The sequence below is a fragment of the Neocloeon triangulifer genome, unplaced genomic scaffold (genome assembly GCF_031216515.1).
Source record: "Neocloeon triangulifer isolate White Clay Creek 2 clone unplaced genomic scaffold, ASM3121651v1 ptg000014l, whole genome shotgun sequence".
In the NCBI taxonomy this organism is placed as follows: domain Eukaryota; kingdom Metazoa; phylum Arthropoda; class Insecta; order Ephemeroptera; family Baetidae; genus Neocloeon; species Neocloeon triangulifer.
Window position 1 is genome coordinate 18,736,256 of NW_026775556.1, and position 19,643 is coordinate 18,755,898.

Genomic DNA, 19,643 nt, shown 5'->3' on the forward strand with positions numbered 1-19,643 from the left:
AAACGTGAGTTAATCCAAAAATAGCTCGAGTGCGAAAATGCACTTAGCGAGTAGGAAGATTCGCAAGCATTGCGAATTCCGACTTGCAGATTTGGCACTTCTTCTAATTCAGAACATCAATCATTCTCTCTAAGCACAAACTCGGCCAAAATGTTGCAAATATTTACAGAAGTAGCAGAGAAAGAGAAGAAAGCTCTTTGTCAATTAAAGAATTTGGGCTCCACCGAGATGGATCAATACACAATAACGTGAGAGCCACTCAAGTGGCACTAATGGGCGTCAAGCTGAGTAGAAAAATATAGTGAGATATTACAGGGAGATACGCTTCACAGAATTGTCTCTCAATTAATCTCTTATTTTGTTCAATTCGAATACCAAAACAGCTGCCAGTTGCACTAAAAGAGAGTTATTGAAAGAAAACAAAATTTGTACACTATGATGTTTAGTAAATCTCCTAAATAAAAGGAAACACAATCAAAGCTGGAATGGGGCTCGCATTCCAATTTGCAGAGAAATTGTTTTAAATATTTTTACACTTTAGTAACAATAATAATTATTCCAACAAAAAGCTACTTTTCAGTGCGATTTCTTAAAGATCGCTATCTTTTTTTATCTGATTTTTTAGCTGCTGTGGGTGAACAAATTATTTAAGAAGAAAATAATACAACTTGCACTGCATGACTGATAAGATATTGCCAAACATTTCGGGGTAGTGCAAAATCTTTTTTAAGAAGGTAATCTTTTTTCCACAATTTGAATAGACCAAACATTTTTAAGTTGATTTAAAGAACTTAGACAACTCCTTTTCAGAAATCGCACATAATTCTCGTCTCAAAATAGGACTAATATGAGAAAAAAAATGCTACCAAGCGCATCTCACTTCATGATCACTAATTTTTCAGAGGGTGGTTGTGTGTTTGATTTTGATTAGCCTATCAACGCCAATTAATTAATAGATCAAACTAAAATTTTGAGTTTAGTTTTAAACAAATCTTTTTTATAAAGTTGACTAATTTTTGATTAATTTTTAAAACGATATCGAGGATGATAAGCTCGGGTATAGCGATGAATTATTCCTAACTGAGTGGCGTTCTTTTCACATGCCACTCACACAAAAGGGAGATGTATTACACCTAATAACTTTCTGCACAGAATGAAACGGTGGGACAAGAGAGGGAAAGCTGGCTGTCTGTCATTCTACTGCAATTACTTGCTCGCAATAGAACTCGACTGATGAATGGGGAATAATATTACGTACTTCTGTGACGATTCGTCTCCAATGCGAGATGAAAAAGCATCGAGTCAGCAGAATAAGAAGTTAAGTAATGAACTTTGCGCTCGTTACGAGACCGAACGACGGTGCGAATAAGTTACTGGCCTCGATACCCGGCGTTCTACTCGGCAATTTTGTATTAAACACCGGGTTTGCCAAATAATCATGTTTGCGAGTATTTTCAAATCCGACAAGAGGAAAAGTTTGAGATTCGATCCCCAGATCCGCTCGCAGCTCGCTGATAAAAAGTTACCTTCGCATTTTCTGCCTTGATGAATCATTCCGTAGAGCATTGTTCCGCAGTGATCGCAAAATGTGGGAGCGCTGTAAGTGTGTGTCCTAAACTTGTGTTGGGTTTTGATGTTCTGTTGCAGAGGAAAGAAAAGATTCATTAGTTTCGGGTCGTGGGTAATGACTAAAAAGCGATTGGGCTGAAAACTCTGAAGCCAGGGAGAAGGAGAAAATTATTCATTTTAATTAAATTAGCCAATAAAGGGAGCGGAAAAGTGGAACTTGATTTTTTGTATGATTTGAGAACATTATAAAGCCATTCTTGGTTTATAATCAATAAACAATAAGACTGCTAAATTTTAATTTTTCGTCCGACTCGTTGAAATTTTGCAAACAATTATTACATATTGAAAAGTATAAAATCAACATAAATTAAAATTCAACTCCTTTGAAATTTTTAACAAACCAATATAGTTTCAAATGAAAAACAAATTTGTATTAATTAAAATATCCCAAAGGTCGAAATCGTATAAAGATAATTTATAAATGTCAAATTATATTATTTTATGTTTCATCCTAAATAACTAATATTTATGTTCAAATTCTATTAGAATTGATTCTGAATTTTTATCAGTAAATTCATCGGGTACATTGGAGTGGAATTTCTCTCTCAGCATCAACTTTCTACTTGGTTAAGAGCGGAAATTTGCATTTGAATAGAGCCTTTGTCGATTTCAGAGCAAATGGTGCGAATTTTTGGACACGCGGTCGTGAGGAATTTGTTAATCAACTGCTGAAGGCGTATTTTGCGCAATTAAGCCCGAGTTCTAATGTAAATTTCGTGTTCTCGGTGCCGACGAGGGAGTAAGTTGTGGATCCGCCGCCGCCGCGTACTCACAGCACCCACTATTACTATTCTCGTGTAGTATTTTAACATGCTACACGAGAAGTAATATGTGTGGACATTGTGGGGCTCATTCAAATGTTAATTGCCACTGAATAATGCGGCAGCAAACAGAGCCTCGCACAGAGGATATGAAGCCATTAAAGGGGCGACGGGTCACGTGCGAACCAACTCGACACTAACATGATCTAATTCTGCCAAAATTCTTTGTTAATTCATTTTATTTCTTGCTTTCCTGCCTTTTCTCTTTTATTGTGTAAACACCAAGTAACAAAAACGTTTAAAACCCATTAAACAAAATGCATTTAAATAATTTTAGAACAAATTTTGAAATATAATTTAATTGTTTTATTTTTGGCTTATTTATAATTAATATTTTAAAATAAAATGAGAGTGTCTGTATTTTATTAAAATGATATTAAAGCCAGAAAACTACATTTTTATATTAGTATCTCGAACTGCAATTAATTGCTTAATACTTCATGAATATTTATTAAAACAACTTCAATTGATCCACTGTGTCTTGTTAGTGTTGAAAATGTTGAATTTTTATAATAAAAATCAACAAACTTTTTAAAAAAGCAATTAAATATACAGTTATATTAATGGCTTAAATAATTTCTGGCATTTGTTTGCAAAGGATATTTTATATTATTAAGTCCATGATCGTTTATATTTATTCACGGAACGCAATATCGATAGAAGCGATTTTGGAACTGTCAGTTTATCATCTCGGCTTGTGCCGTAGGTGCGAACGTTGGAATTTTTGCCACCTGTGCACATGGGAGGGCGAAAAATGCAGTAGTCCGCCGCGGTCGGAGAAAAGCGGCGCCCGTCACCGTGACGGCTTCAATTGATTTTCCCGATCGGTCGGTCTTTCTCTGTGCAGTCGGCCCAGACAGCGGTTGTCGGTCGGATTGACCGATTTCGCTGCGCCAGCTCTCAATTTGGCTGCCGGTGCCGCATCTGCTGGCGGAAACGTAATGCAATTTCGCCGTCATCTTGCATGATGGCGAATAAATAAAAGCCGCCGAGAGAGAAAAGCGAAACGAATTCTCTGTGGCGTGTTGGATTGCAACAGCTGGAGCTGATGTCTCAATTTTATTTCCCTTTACTTTTATTAGCTTTCCTCACTCTGAATATAATTTATTTTGATTTACTAATTTAATGAAAAACATTTTTAATTGTGTAATTGTCAACAATTGATAAATTTGAAAAAGTTTATAGATTGAATTCCGCACATTATATTTCAATGTTTACTTTTGCTCTATCCTCTATCCGTGATCAACCAATTTTAATTGATCTAAATCACTTACATTTTGTAAGAAAATTATTCATATTTTAAACAAATAAGATTGATTGATTTAACATATATTGTATCATTTATGGTCCGAATGGCCCATTTATTAATCATAATTATCTATTATGTTTTGCAATTAAATTTTGATAAAAATCCAATTTTTTTTTTTTTATTAACATTTTAACTTTCCACTCCTCATTTTTTACTCTTCATAAACACAACTTTATTCTCTGGTGCTCTTTTCGGGCTGATCCACCTTACGCACAAACTTTGAGCGCTCATTTAAAAACAGCGTAGGTTCAAGAGGCTCCTCGGAGTGGCAAAATCAATACGTCCGAAGCTCTATATCATCTCTTGCGGCAGCCAGCAGGCGGTCCTTTTGCCAGAGTGAAATGAATTTCACTCGCGCGAACCGTGATAAATGAGTCGGACTGACATCGTGTGTGTGTGTGTTTGCAAAATCAGGTTCCACCCCCCGCGAATTTGATCGAGGAATTCTTAACAAGGAGAAGGGCGTGTGAGAAAATTTTGGGACGTAGGTGTGAGAGATGAGGCAAATCAATAAATCCCTAAGCCGCCGGGATCAATGGAGGCAAATCAGGAAACGACGCGAAAGCTGCATGAAAACATGATTAGTACATGGCTGGAAAAAAAATATATACGCTCTCTGGAGTTAGTATATGCAGAAGGTGGGGTCGCAATCTCCGGCTGAAATCGTCGTTGTCGGGTGGATGCGGAAAATGAGGGCGGACAAGCAAATATCAGGGATTATATTTTGTGCCATTCTGAGAAGAGAAAGGATCTGCTGATGAGCCGGGAATGATGCCAAGCCCCCTTTTCTTCAAAGATTTTGCATTTTATTATTTTTTGTTTTTTAAATATATGGGTGCCGTATTTGTGTATGTAGAGGCACTCTTGAAAAAGTGTATTGTCGCTCGAGATGGGGATTTGTTGACACAAGTCCCGGCGCTATTCTAGCAGAATGATTGAGAGAGCGCGCCCGCAAGAATAAAGCAGACCTCCCCGTACTTTAAAGGCTGCGCTGCACCGTCGGTGCTGCACTTTTGTTTATGTCGGGCTGCATGTTTATAGCTGCAGCGGAAAATCCTCAAAATGGCACAGGCAGGGCAAACATATAAAAATACGTGTATGCAGAATAGAGAGGGGAAAAACAGGGTGGCTCCCTGCGGTACTCACGTCTGAGTCGCAACCCTTGTCAGCTCCAGGGCAGGTGAAGGAGACGTACTCGTGACATCTTTTGTGCACCGTGAAACTGCACACTGAAAATTGAGATACAAGTTTCTTAATAAATTTATAAAATTAAACTATTCACTGTTTCAAATGTTATATTTATTTTCTTATTTGCTATTATAAATTAGATTGAAATTATAACTTTAAATAAAAATAATAATTTTGATCTTTGTGAAAAGAATTTAAAAATTACGTTTTTATTTTGAAAAAAACTTCATAATGAGTTAGGATCTTTTTAAATTTTTAAAAGCGATTGTATGGCTAACAACTGTACGGGAAACTTTATGAGCTCCGGTAATTATTGTCTGAAAAGTAATGAAGAAAAATAACATTAAAAGAAGCTGAAAGAAGCTAAGTGATCCAAAGCTCAAAATTTATATAAAACGTTTTTTAGCACTGGACATTTGTTACTGGATGTAAAAATAGTGATTTCTAAAATATTGATTGGATAAACAATAATAAAACAAACAATTTGAACATTTTTATAGTAGTCTAAAATCTTGGAAATTTTACTTTCTGACATTTCACCTCAGCCTGTAAGATATCGTGATAATTCCAATTTTTAGCTCAATCAAACTTCAAATTTGAAGCCCCAGGATAGTAATAATTAAAAAATATTGCATTAACTTTCAATTTTAGTCATCAATTATTAATTTATGTACTTTAAAAAGATTAAAAATTGTAAACTCAATTAGCAAAATTAATCGATAAAATTAGTGAAGATTTAAGAGGGCAGAGGTTCAGACAATTGATAAGAAAAGTAAATAACCTTGTTTGGCTTTGTGAAAATTAATAAATAAGGGAAGGGCAATGTGTCCGAAAACTAATAAAGTTCAGAGTGTGGTAAGGCGGAAACCAGAATGGTTATTGCAGTTTTGTCACTCCATTCGGATCCGAAAATAGATATAGAACAAGCATGCGTGTTCTCGGGATCGACTATGTCTGCCTGTCTCTCTGCCTGCTTATTTTCTTTCTCTCTGTCTTTCTTTCTTTATGTTTTTTTCTCTTACCTTGGCATTGGTATCCTTGTTTTCCGAAGCCCCTGGAACAAAGGAAAAGATTGCGTTCAATAAATTTCGGCACTTTTCTACTCTGCCTGTCCAGCCAGAGAAACACATATAGAAAGATAAAAATTTCCACGGAGCATAAATCTGCAGGCGAGGGGGCGCGAGGGTAAATATTTGTTGGCCGCTAAATATTTGCGCTCTCCGCTTTTCACTTTCACTGCACGACTTTTAACCCTTTCTCCGCACAAACACACGAAAAAAATAAAAGGAAAGAGGAGGTCTGAGTTTGAGCATAGTAAATATTTTGCTCATTCTTCTTTGGATGTTCGAATGAGAAAGCTCTTGGCAGATCTAAAATCAATGAAGAATTTTTAGATACCCTAAAACATTAGCCTCTGACTTTTTCCAATGCCTGCATTTTGGTCCCAATTATTTTCACTCTTTACAAGGAATTTTTTCTGAAGTATCAATTTTTTTATTGAAATTTAAATTCTTTTCCTTTTTTTCCATTGCAAATTGCGATTTGATTTTAGTTTTTTTTTTTTAAATTTTTATTGTTTGTTATTTACATTAATATGGAAATTTTTTATATTTGTAACTTTTTAGTATTTTAAATTTATTTTATTTTGAAACAGTATCATTACGATAAATACTACTAAATGTATAACACTAAAAAAAATACGGAAAAATAAACTTTTATTGGATTAAAACAGTCCACTTAAAATCAAACAAGTGCTTCACTCAAATAATGTTCCCAATTCTAAACATGAAATTGATTTTTTTTATCCTTTTTATAGAGTGGTAATGGTCACTGGGTAAAGGAGTGTGCCATAAAAACCATCTAACTGTCGCAGAATTACAGAAAGATGACATAGAAATTTATAGACTCCCTATGAGTTCGACGTGCCTTTTCCAACTTTGGCCGGACAACGAAAAATTTATTACTGCAGTTTATGCTATCAGTTTTCGCAGCGAGCTTTCCAAACAAAAAATGAACGCATGCGTGGGTCCGGACGAGGAGAGGTGAGCAAACTGCACCCAAAACTACGAGCCGTAAAACTTTGGATTCGCACGAAACAGGATGACGCGCATCAAACCAATTTTGTAATAGAAATTAACGGCCAGTGACGGTGAGCGATAATGACAAAAACGCACACTTGCAACTTGCAGTGTTAGGAACTACAGTAAAAATGATAAAAACCATGTTTTGCTTTTAATTTCCTCTGTACGATTATGCCGACAGCAATTACACAATGTTTTAAATTCAATTAGGAAAATTTGTATACTTTATAGGCATATGCTGAATCAAACGTTTTGAGGATTTAAAATAAAATTTTATTTTTCATTCAGATGAAAGATTTTTAATTCAATATTTGTTAATAACAAACTTTAAAAAAATCTCAATTTGCAAAGGAAAAGAACGGAAAAATATTTAAAGATATTCATTATTTGCCAGATAATGAGATGATATTATAATTAAGCACTTAAGCAATCAGACACTCTTCTGATAATTTTGGAAGTTCGCCATTTTCAATTATAAATTAAATTCACTGTCCATAATAAAGTACTTCTCTAAAACTCTCTAAACATAGCCAAAAGATATCAATCAATGTCTACAGTTGCATATTTCATTTCAGGGTCTGCTGGATAACAATGGACAATGGGCAACAATTTATAGTTTAATTTATCTGCTTTTCTTTATCGTTTACAACTATCAGTTATTGTATCTTAAAATAATAAAAAAAAATTAATTTTACACTTTCCATTTCAATACCAAGAAAGAACATTCTCCTCAAGTATTAAAATATGATTTGCATAATTCTGACTTGTACCTAAAGCGATTATTTCAAGTTAGCACTTATTCAGGACACAGGTGCGTTTTTAAATGCTAATTATTGGTTTGAGTCTTGAGCTCCTTCGATTTAAAAGCGATTTTACTCACTTGTCAGGTGCGGCCGAATCGCCAATTTAGAAAGAAAATTATTACTGCGGCAAAAAATCAACGTGAAAGGTTGGGTAGTTGGAAGAATGCGAAAAGCTCGAGGCGGGGATTGTTATCAAAACACGGCTGGGACTGCATGTGTACAATTTTTTAACATATTTATCTCATCAAATTACTGCAGTTCATGCGCAATTATGCGGAAAGAGACCACTTTTGCAATTCCGCAGCCTCATTTCTCGCGACAAATCGACGGCGATGATATTTCCCCGGCTCATTTTCCGTCTCGTCAAACTTTCCGAGTGAGGAAAAAATATCATGTAGAGAGAGAGAGCAAAAATATCGAGCTGTGAAGTGCAACAAGGGCTGCACTAGTGCGGGTTTAATCGCTCGCGAGGGAGGAACGAGCAGCGAGTCGCGACTGCTCCCAAGATGCAGCACTGGAAGTATGAAAAGAGCCGAGAGTGACCTCTTTTCCAGCGCCACTCGGAAAATCCAGTCAAATTTGCTCACAGGTGACGCATTTTGCCGCCAAATGACGCAACCTGATGCACCGTCGCGTTTATAAAGCAGTTTGCCCTCGGTGACGCCGATTTGAGTGTGTAATTAGCATCGCACGCGATTCACAATCACACTCTCTGACGTCCGATAGAGAGGCGACGAACGTGTTGACTATTTTCGTTGCAGGGACGGATTTAAATTTCAAATCGGTCGGCTTTGATTGCTTTTTGAAGTGGCGCAAACAAACAGGGTTGAGAGGCAATATATGTAGAATATTTGCAGAGACCAAAATTTGCAATTCACATAAAAGAGGAAGGTTTTCAATAATTTCAATTCTTCCTATAGATAAATTTAAAATTACAAATAACAAAGTATCAATTAAAACATTCTTATAATAAGGTTTTATGCGTTAAGATTTTAAAAATGACTCTGTCTCAAATAATTTTTGATATTATTTGTGTTCAGTGAGAATTTAAATATCAAAGTTTTACTCATTTTGGAATAGGTTAAAAAAAAAACAGAATTTGATAAAAAAAAAAATGTGCTTTTTGAAGTTTGAATTTTCAAACATAACGGATTTATTATTTAGGTTGGAAAATTTATTTCATTCTTTGCAAGAGCAAAATACTTAAACTAAAACCAATTTGAAGTCATTAAAATATTTCTAACAAATGTATAATTAAAAGAGTTTAACGGTTCTCTTCGCATTTTAATTGCACCATAAATCACATTAGATATATAGCTAATATTTTATTAGCCTAGGGTGCTCGTCACTCGGGCGACCGAGGAAAAGTTGAAAGTGTTTGCATTTTGAAGATAATTTAAGAATGCCACCCGCCGAGCTGCGAACACGTTAATGGGCAATAATATGGGCCAGTTGCTGCTGGTCTGGAAGATAAACCCGTAATAAAAGTAAGGCTTCTTCTCCGTTTCGTGCAGTCCCAAATATATTGCACCGACATGCGTATTTAAGGATTAGTCTTTGAGGGCTCAAAGCGAAGCAAAGCGCGCACAGGACCAATTTCGTTCTGAAATTTTGTTTTTTGTTTTACTTTGATCGTTGATTATCTTAATTTTTATTAGATTCTATAGATGCAAATCCGTTAATTTTAAAATCATTAACAGAAGTAATGTAAAAAATGTTAGAAATTACAAGCTTTTCATTTGCTGCACTTTTTTCTTTTCCTATATATAACGTTAATATTTTTTTATTAAGAATAAATAAAATATATATAAAAAAACTTAATACATCTGAATATTTTTGCTTTGTGAATTAAAAATATTTGCAATATGTATTAATTTTTTTAATATAAATTATAAATCATTTTTACTCTTTTTTATATAATTTGCTATTTTTAAATTAAAATAATATTCAAATTGCATTTATATTTTTTATTTTGAAATTATAATAATAATTGATTGCATTTTAAAATTAATAATTCTTCAAGTGCACCAAAAACATACAACTTTCCTTTGGTATAAATAACCTTTAGTTTCTGAGTAGAATTTGACATATAAATTAATAAAAACTTAATTTTTAAATAAGAATTTTACCATTTCAAAGAACTGAATAAAATTTGTAATAAAAAAATATCGTTGCGGAACAAAAACAAAACTAACATTTTTTTGTGTTTTTTTCCGCTCGTGCCACGGCACTCGATTATGTGGCCCACTCGAGCTGTCCGGCACAAAAAAGAGGAGCCTTGCCTGCATTTTTGAAGCGGCTCCGGGTCAAGGCTGACCCTTTTTGTTTACACAAAAGGCGGTGGGAAATAATGTGTGTGTTTCTATGTTTATTTTGCCGCCAAAGGCTGGCTTCCCACTGCTTTACCAGGGACCCATTCAATCGCTACACTGCTCGAAAAAAAAACGCAGATTATCCACTCAAGGTCACGCATTTTATATTATGGTGAACCCTGGATGCTTTGTTCTCCACTAGGGCTTTTCTAAAAACAGCGTAGGACGTAGGACCCTATGAATTAATTTTAAGGAAAGGAAATTCCTTAACGTTAACAATAGTGGAATTAATCGCGACCAAAACCACGATCAAATCTTATCACAAAACAAACTCAGTCAGTATAAAAATTACTCACGCCGTTCCAGCCAGCCAGTTTTTTTTATCTAGCGAACTGCAGAGCGTTTTATTTACTAACCAATTCACTCTGGTTACATAGATGCAGTTTAAAAAAAAATACCATTTATTTCGATAAGATTCAACTAGTTTAATAATATTTGGTGAATATATGAAAATTGTTCTCAATTTTTTAAATAAATTTTCTAGGATTTAATCCCTTTGCCTTCTCAAAGACTCCAGATTTTGAGGTGATTAGGCTCAACTTTTATTGCGCTCGTTAGGCGAGGTGCCTATTAATTGAGCACCATACGGTCCCAAACACCATTTGGTCCAGAAATTAATCTCCGCGCCAAGGTGAACAACCTTCAAAACCCGAATTCCTCGCCGCAGATTTCTCTTTCTCATAACGGCGAGCTCGGTTATTTTTTTTTTTCGAACAAAAGGCCACACTCACCAGATGAAGTCCTTGCAGTGGCTGCAGAACGTGGGCTGCTTGAAGAACCTGGGGATGAACTTGTGGTCTTTGACCACAAAGATGTTCTTCTTCTTGAGGGCGCCCTTTCTGCCTCTCAGCTTGATTTTATTGTTGTCCGACATGGATTGATCTTCATTGTTGGTGTTGGTGTTGTTCTCCTCCTCGGCCATTTTTGCCCCGAGCTCTCAGCCCTGTGTGTCCTTTTCCACAGACGAAATTTGCGTGGAAAAGCTGAAGCTGTGTTACGGTGTCGGAGGAGGAAGAAGTCAGTGGTGTGTCAGCCGTCGACGCGAGTCCCACCAACTCCCATCTCCTACAGGCCGCACTCGATCAGTCCAACAGCCCAACACTCCGCCCACCGACACGGCCTCAAGCATTGCCAACCTTGCTCGACGTTTTGGCACCAAAATTATTTTCATATGTATTTTTCTGTAGAAATTCGAGTTAAACGTGGATAATACAGGTGAACAGAAAAATATAATTATGTTATATATTAATACAAATTTAACCACTAATTATAATTTTATTTTTACTTACAACTTTATTTTAACAATAACTTTAATTATATTATAATGCAATTTACATTTTTATATTTATTTTTATAAATATAACTATTTTTATGTCTAATATATTGTGTTTTATAAAACTTGTAGGTTAAATTAATAAATAGTTAATAATTTTTCTGAATACTATTTTATATTGGTATATAATCTAATGCACTGGCATTTGAAGATTAATGTATGATTAAAAATAAAAATTTATGCACGCTGACGTTGTTTATTGAATAAACTTAAATTATGGCAAATAGTTTCATAAAAAAAATAATAATAAATGAAGATTATGCAAAAAATTCTAAATTTTTTGCAATAAGGCGAGCTTTTTCTCCCTGAATAAATTATCAAGGAATGATAAAATGATATAATAATTGATGATAGAAGAGAGCAATCATTCTATTCATTCTTTTATATTAGTATTTTTTCTCTCATTCTGCATGTTTTAATGCTTATTTCTTATTAATAAAAAGCTTTACCGCGGGAATAATCTTATTTTTCCAATTTAATCAATCCCCACCTAATAATTGCCATATCAATTATATCAATAAACGTGCTTCAAAATTTAGCAGGAGGAAAGCTAAATTCTGCAAAAATTTGTGTTTCCTACAATTTTTTCCAATATTTTATGCAACTTTTTAAATCCAGTCGTTATATACAATGAGAAATTCCTTATACTGCAATATTCTCCATGCTTTCAAGTGAATATGAATGGAGAGTGTTCTCAACGCACCATGTTCGAATGTCTGCTGTCTTGTCGATCAGTCTCTCAACCATACAACCCTTTATTAGATTTCGCCCGCTCATTGCGAATTCCTAGCGGCGCGCGTGAATCACAGGCCTAATGTGTGCACGTGCACCGCTGCTTTTCCCATACAAGTTCTCCGCCGTGAATATCTCTCCATTATACTTTGCCATTTTTGCCAACTTCTAGTCTAGTGCTTAATTATTTTTTTTTTTTTATAAACGGATAATGGTTAACGTGTATTAGTTGAAGTTGGAAAATATCAAACATTTTCAAACTCTGCTAAAAAAAATTTCCCTGAGAAAAGAGAGCAAGAGATTTGTAGATAAAATCAATTTTTCTTGTGTTGTGTATGCGTCTAACATTGCATCCAATCCTATTGAAACCATCCATATTAATCTGCCTTATTTGGAGTAATATTCTCTGATATAAACCAGCGAGTCTTATTATTAGACGAAGCCAATTCAGTGCACATTGAATTTTTCTCCGCAATGCTCATACGAACCCATATTATTGGTCTCTCGGCACAAATAAACCTTTCGCCTTATGGATTCCACAATGGGTTCAACACACTTGAACGACTCCCAAGACAATAAATTCAATTTCCTTCTCTCTTGTTATGCGATAATAATTCGAATGTTTATGCGCGATTGCGGTGTGATGTGCGCGCCGCTAAACTAGCAGGGTTTCTATTTCGCTCAGCCAGCCGCAGCTATTAATACCCAATATAATTCGACGTGCGTGCATGTGCTCTCAGTCAGTCAGTGGAGTATTGATTTGCACGACAAGGGCGGTTTGTAAATTTGTACAGAAAATGATTGCTAAAAAAAGGCCTTTATTTTATATGAAGAAAGAGAAAAAAAACAAGTTTTAAAATAAATCAGAACAATTTTGTAAAAATTAGCTCAAATATAGCACAAATAAACATAAGATAAATCTTTAAGATTAGCACACGCATAGGATTTTATTACGAATAACTAACTATAAGCCCCATACTTTACGCGAAAAACTTCTAAGCTTCCCTCATTTAATTAGCTAATAACTTGAATCAAACAAATAAATTATCCGTTCACATTTGAAATTAGTTTTGGGCTTAGGATGATCTAAACAATTAAATAAATTTTATTTTATAAGCCTTTCCCATGTATCCCTTTATATCTGAAAAACATCCACCTCCCAAGATTGTCCGCAGAAACAAAGCGCGCACCTCATTTCACATTCAATCGAATGAAAGTCCAGTGCCCTCCAAATTCTTCTTTGCCCACTCGTCGAACCTCTTGGCCATGTCTTCCGTCAATCTGGCCTCAAACATGCCCGGCTTGGGGTTCAAACCCGATTCCGAACCACTCGATGAGGTGCTGGAGCTGGCGCGAGAGCGGGGCAGCATGTTTTTGCGAAACTCGAGCATCGGCCGCACGCTGATCGAGGGGTTGGCTTTGATTTTCTCGTCACTCATGTGGTCCAAGAGGGCTTCTCGCCCCTCGGTTGTCAGGTCCTTGCCCAAAAATTTAGAAACCATGTCCACAGTAGATTCGTGATCCTAAAAATGAGGTAAAATTTATGTTAAAATTTTATCAACTATGTAACCTTTTATCACATAACCTTTTTATGCAGGTTGCTTGCAATATTATTATTTGACAGAATTTTAAGAATTTTTAAATTTAAAAAAAAAAAAGGAAAAGAACCTTTGCGACTTTCTCTTGGCGCAGGAAAAGTACGTTGGGCTCGTTCCTGATTTTCCAGAAGCCAAGAACGTGATTCCAGAATGGTCCCATTGGTACTAGAATTAAAAACAGCATGAAAATAAATTTCAAAAGTTTTTCTTTTTTTATTTAAAACCTTTGTTTTGCAGGAAGAGTTCGCAAAAGTCCTCGAAAGGTCCCTCAAGGTCGTAAAATAGTCGGCAGAAGTCGTAGTAAGAAGGGGCCACTTCTTTCGGGTTTCGGCACATGTAGATAATCTACATTTATATTAATTAATTGGTGTGAAAATATTAGACGCATTAGCATATATCTCACTTTAGGCTTGACAGTTTCCAGTTGTCGCGGCAGCAGTTCCTTCGGCAAGTACGATTTGATAAAACGCGGCGACGGCATCCGCTCCACCAGATCAATTGTTTCGCCGATCAAGCCAGTGACCCCAGAGGAGTCGCGCCTCAGCATGGCAGAGAGTCTTTAATGTAAAGAAGATTGATTAAAACCTCATATTATTTTTATTTTCAAAATTAATACAATTTATTTGAAAATTTGCTGCATTAAAAAAAATCACAATTAAAAACTGAAAAGTGATAGGATATTTTGAACTTGGCTGCAGTCGCAAACGTCAAAGGTCAAGTGCCTTGTGTGAAATTTATTAATGCAGGAAAGTGGGACGACATATTCATGCACACAACAAGTTTTGGCCGCTGGGCCTGCAGAGCTGCAAAACGGCACGTATGCCCGTTGAGCCGCTTTGACAGGAGCTTATTTTTTTGTATTTCCGACTTTCCATTTTCACAAGTCGTTTTTACTGCATACGCAAAATATTCCAAATATTCTTTAATGTTGTGCAATTTAATTTGAATTAAATTTAAAAAATAAAAATATATTCAATCTATTCTGCGGCATGCGGTCACTCCCAATACATTTTAACATATAATGGAAACTTACTCAAAAACCGGTGCGCGCAGACAAAGAAACTTTGCGGCTCTTTGGAAGTTCAGGTTATTTCCGATGCACCAGACCATCTCTTGCATCCACGAACTACCTAAAAATTTAATATCAAACATTAAAAATTTGGCAAAAGTATTAAAAAAAGGCTTATTATCAATTCATTCTTGATGATGTATTTCAAATGACAAAAAATGTGACAATTTCATAATATAGCTTTGATTTATAAAATTAAAATAAATTAAGATAATCAATAAAAATCAAGCGCATAATATAAATAGCTGATGAGTGCCAACGTTTTCTTTCAGATAACTTTTTCAGGCGAAATCTTTACATGCCCTGGAGCAGGCATATCAAATAGTCTACTGGACTAGTCTAGTGATGGAATCCTCCTAATATTCTATCACTCTCTCTTTCTTTATACACGCGTTTTGGATAGAGTTGAGAAAAATTATATATCCGCGTCTTCAAAGTAGCGCAAACGAGCTGCTAACTTTCTATCTGAAGACCAGCCTGTAAATTTAAAATGGGAAAAATCCTAGTTAGTGAAATGTTGATCTGGGCACAACGGGCACAACCGAGAATACTTCGTCGCTTTTGATTCATTATCTATCTCCTGGCGAACCTCACCCTCAAGATATAATCAATGATCGAAAAAAAATTCATTGCGAGTTAGTTCCTAGAATAAAAAACAATAAAAAAAACTTGCGCTCACTTGCACATTAGCCTGAGGGAAAAATAAGGAACTTTCTGTTTTCTCATACACATCCTATTATTAAAAATCAATTAGCTTAATTTTATGAGAGGCTCAAAATTTGTCTCAAAGGTTGATAAAAAAAATAACACTATTTTACACATGATTTTTAGTTTGAGCAGCAATAATTTTAAAGAAAAAAATAATATACCTGTCCTAGGGTAAGCGACAAGCCAAACGTCATCAGGGCGAACTTTCATGTTCAGCAGACGGTCAGCGAAATTCTGGAATTTGGGGGGCACCAGGATGTTGCCAGGCTCAACTTCTAAAAGGGGCAAGTCGTCGCCAAACAGGTCGTCCACCTTTTGACCCAGTGGCCCGTCAAGCTTGTTGAATTTCAGTTCCGCCATCTGAGTTTCAATGAACACAAATTGTAAAAAATTGCTTCTCACGAGATGCAATTAAAGCAAAGTAGCCAAATATTGGTGCACTTACAATCAGATTTCTCATTTCATGATCATTGACCGCTAAACCTCAAAAAGTACAATTTAGAGCAGTGTGAGTTTTAACATGACAATTAAGTCAATTATAGGCCCTAAAACTCTCCTTACTTCCAAAATTTCAAAACTTTTCACTTCCTTCACTCAATAATTTGTAATCTAAGCTGTGCTAAAGAAACTTGTTATTTGTGACTCTCTTTACAGAGTTTTTAATCAGTTTGATGGTGACAAGAGCTCCTTTATAATGAATTTTAATAAAAAATAAATTTGTACATTCCATCTTTTTTTCATGCCGCGAATTCTAAAAAAATTCAAATAGAAACAGATAAATTATTGTCCAAGCAATTTTTCGTTTGGCAAAATTAGCATCAGTTTAGTTATGTGAGTTATATAATAACATTTTAATTTATAGGATGCTTATGCATATATGTTTTAAATATTTAAAAATTTACTTTGACAAATATTTAACTCTTAATAGATACCATGTGATATACATAATGGTCATCATTACAAACGCAAATACTGTCTTAGGTGGTCCTCTAACTTAAAAGGCTTGCGCGCTTTCCCCTTGATATTAGAAGCTCATCCTAGACAATAATATTTTTTCTAACCGCAACAGAAGTGCCACTTCATGCTTATTTGCTTTTTCTTAATCTTTTGTATATAACAAAGCAAATGTGTTATATAATCTGGCATAATCTTTATTACATAGCAAACAATAATATAGCTGTCAAAGGTTGCAATAGAAAAAAGAAATCAATTACGCAGAGTCAATTTGATAAATGAGTGTCTAATGATTGGTGTGACCTCTTGGGTATTTGTTTGCCTCAGAAATAGACAGGTAGGGAACATCTTAAGGATAATAGGCATTAAATTTATTGTTTAAAAAAAAAATTATAAGTCCCAAAACAGTATTTTAAAGAGGGCTTAAAATAAGATAATAAAGTAAAGAACAAAATTTTCAAATGATTTAATTTGAACTTTCTCTCTGTTAATTAGTTAATTTAAAAGTTCATTACTGTATCAAAAGCAAATTAATAAAATAATGTCTACAAATTGATAAAAATATGGGATTGAACTGGTTAACTCTTCTACAGCTTTGCAATGCTGCGGATGCAGTAAAAAAATCAATCCACCAAAGTAATTAAGAAAGAGTTATCCTACCTGTGCTACAATCGTGGAGATGAATCGCAGGTAGAGGTGTCTTGAAAACTGAGAGAAAATGTGGGTCTTCCTGAAATCCAAGCGGTGCCTACAGGGTTTCGTGGGGGAAAACGAAAAAAAAATATTGGTCTTTCGGCGGTGCCTCCGATTGTTAGTGGTGGCGCGCGGCTGGTCCAAACGAGATGATGGGACGGCCGGCAAAATACTATATTTTACTTTCTCTTCCTCTCTGATTCTGACCGTGTTTGAGTCTTAACGGTTAATTGAATGCAGCAAACAGGCCCTTTGCAAAGCTGTGGGCCACTCACTGCTTAATAATTTGGAAGAGAAATGTGAAGATGAATAAAAAAAATTTAAAGCAATTATTTTATAGAAACTTTCTTTGCTATTTTAATTTTTCCATCAGATGCCATACCACAAAGGTTTTTCATTTTTTCATTTAGTTGAAAAGTGATAAAACTTGGAGTACATACTTATTGCTAACGCACCTTGCTAAAGAAATTGATTGGAATTATATTGCTCATGAATTTAATTCAGAGGGTCGCTTTAAAAACTTGGTTTTACTCCATTTGTCATTTATCAATACTAATTTAGAAAAATTAATTATCATATTACGCGCCAGTGATCTCATATTATGAAAAATGAAAACAATGGTGTTAGTTTTGGTTGGTATGCTAAATGATTTAAGCGCATGATATCTTTCAGAAAATAATCTGTGAAGAGAATCTCAGATGCCAGCGATCATAGCAGTCCTTTGCTAAAAGTGTAATCGTAATCAACAAACCGCAGTCATTAAAATGGAAAGTGGTTCAATTATATTTGTAGAGAGTCGAATTACTTTTGAAGAATTGTAATATTTGCTTGCACCTCTGTTTTTTCCTGCTTCTCTGAAATCGTTTCTAAGCTGACCAGCACTCACTTCCTTGAGCATAATTTTTTTACCTCTAAATTCAGAAACTTTTATTATGTAATAATTTGCGCCCATTTTCATGGTAAGAGCATTTCTAAATGAATTAACTTAATGAACTTTCGGGAACATTTTTTACTTCACGTCGTTATACTTCAGCGTAAAGGGTAATGGTTTTTTTATACACAAAGTTTGCACTTCTTAAATTGATTGAGTTGCGTGCTTTCTCCAATATTTGATGTTGCGGTAATACGTAGGAAATACGCACAAATAAATCTTTATATTGCAGAGACAACCCCATTGTAGCTAAACTGATGCTTGATGCTTAAGGATCCTATATAGCACATCAAGCAGTGCGCTAAAGACTCTAAAGAGCACCAGATTTGTACTTCTGAAGGTAAAGTGTGTTTAATCAATTATTGAGTGTGTTTTTCTTTGCAACATAGGCAAATTCATGAAATAAAGTATGACATTACAAACTGCGCAATTTGTAATAATTTTGCTTTTAGCATTGTATATGAAAACAATTGTTTTGTGTGTCACATAAATTGTAAAATTATTTTCCATTAAAATATATTAATTTTATCAATCAGCTTTTTCCAACAACAAAATTAAATTATTTTTGTTTTAAAGTAAAATAGTAGACTGAAAATTAACAACATTAAAATAAAACACTTAAAAATTATAATATAGAAGAAAAATCAAAATGTTTTTAATTGATTTTAATAATAAAAATAATATAGTTAATTTTATTTTAAATATGTAAAGAAGAGACGGCCAGTTTTTTTCACTCCATAAAAAAGGTTCGCTCGCCATGATCTTCTCTTTACACACGCACGTGCTGTCTGCGAAGGAACCGAATCGGTGATACGGATATATGTGAAAAGACAAGTGGTCCAACTTTTAACGCCGCCGAAAAGGTTGTTTCAGAGGGAAAAGCCGCCAAGGTGCAGCTTGTTGGAGAAAATTATTACCACTTTCTACACAAGTTCTTCTTTCTCCTACTTTTGGTACGTCGCGCTCATCGTTGAGGCGCGTCGAGAAAATTCGGCATTAATGCAACACTGCAGTGACCAATATGTGGGGCCGACGGGTCACGCGAGGAAAGTACGCGGTAGGTGGGATCACGTGTGCCTTTCCGGGTTCTGCATCTCCTTTGCGTACCCAATCGAAGGTTCGAGGACCACGTCTCTAGTTATGGATTTAGGCCTCTTGTTTTTTTAGACCAGTCCCAAATAATCTCTGATGTTAAGCGTTTGATTCTCTCCTTATATATTTCTTTGTCCATACTTATTTTTCCTCAATTATCCACTTTCAAAATGTGAAAAATGAATATTATTTTGCGTTGTAATTGCGTTAGAAATAGATAAATAAATTAAATTTACCTTTGAATCTAAAAAAAAAAATGATTGTCATTTTTCTTCTAAAGATTAAATTTTAAATTATTATTTTATATTTATATCTCCATTTTTTAATGTA

At 34.9% G+C, this 19,643-nt stretch overlaps 2 protein-coding genes across 5 annotated transcripts in view; both read right to left on the reverse strand.

Annotated features, from left to right (window-relative positions):
- The window catches only part of LOC132201822 (protein kinase C, brain isozyme-like), a 29,353-nt gene extending 18,067 nt beyond the window's left edge, over positions 1 to 11,286 (reverse strand). For 2 of the 4 annotated variants that reach the window (XM_059628322.1, XM_059628320.1), the window contains exons 1-4: positions 10,935 to 11,286; positions 5,970 to 6,001; positions 4,906 to 4,988; positions 1,527 to 1,638 (exon numbers count right to left, since the gene is read on the reverse strand). In XM_059628322.1, coding sequence (XP_059484305.1) covers positions 1,527 to 1,638; positions 4,906 to 4,988; positions 5,970 to 6,001; positions 10,935 to 11,125 — 418 coding nt within the window. In that variant the 5' untranslated portion in view covers positions 11,126 to 11,286. The remainder of the gene's footprint in view (positions 1 to 1,526; positions 1,639 to 4,905; positions 4,989 to 5,969; positions 6,002 to 10,934) is intronic. The other 2 variants (XM_059628321.1, XM_059628319.1) reach the window with 1 other exon arrangement.
- Positions 11,287 to 13,072: 1,786 nt separating this feature from the next.
- LOC132200500 (luciferin sulfotransferase-like) lies at positions 13,073 to 17,412 on the reverse strand. The gene is made up of 7 exons (XM_059625999.1): positions 17,258 to 17,412; positions 15,805 to 16,003; positions 14,900 to 14,996; positions 14,270 to 14,423; positions 14,091 to 14,211; positions 13,937 to 14,031; positions 13,073 to 13,791 (listed from the first exon to the last, which is right to left on the reverse strand). Exons 2-7 carry the CDS (start codon positions 16,001 to 16,003, stop codon positions 13,471 to 13,473), a joined length of 987 nt encoding a protein of 328 aa, XP_059481982.1. The 5' UTR covers positions 17,258 to 17,412; the 3' UTR covers positions 13,073 to 13,470.
- Positions 17,413 to 19,643: the final 2,231 nt, after the last annotated feature.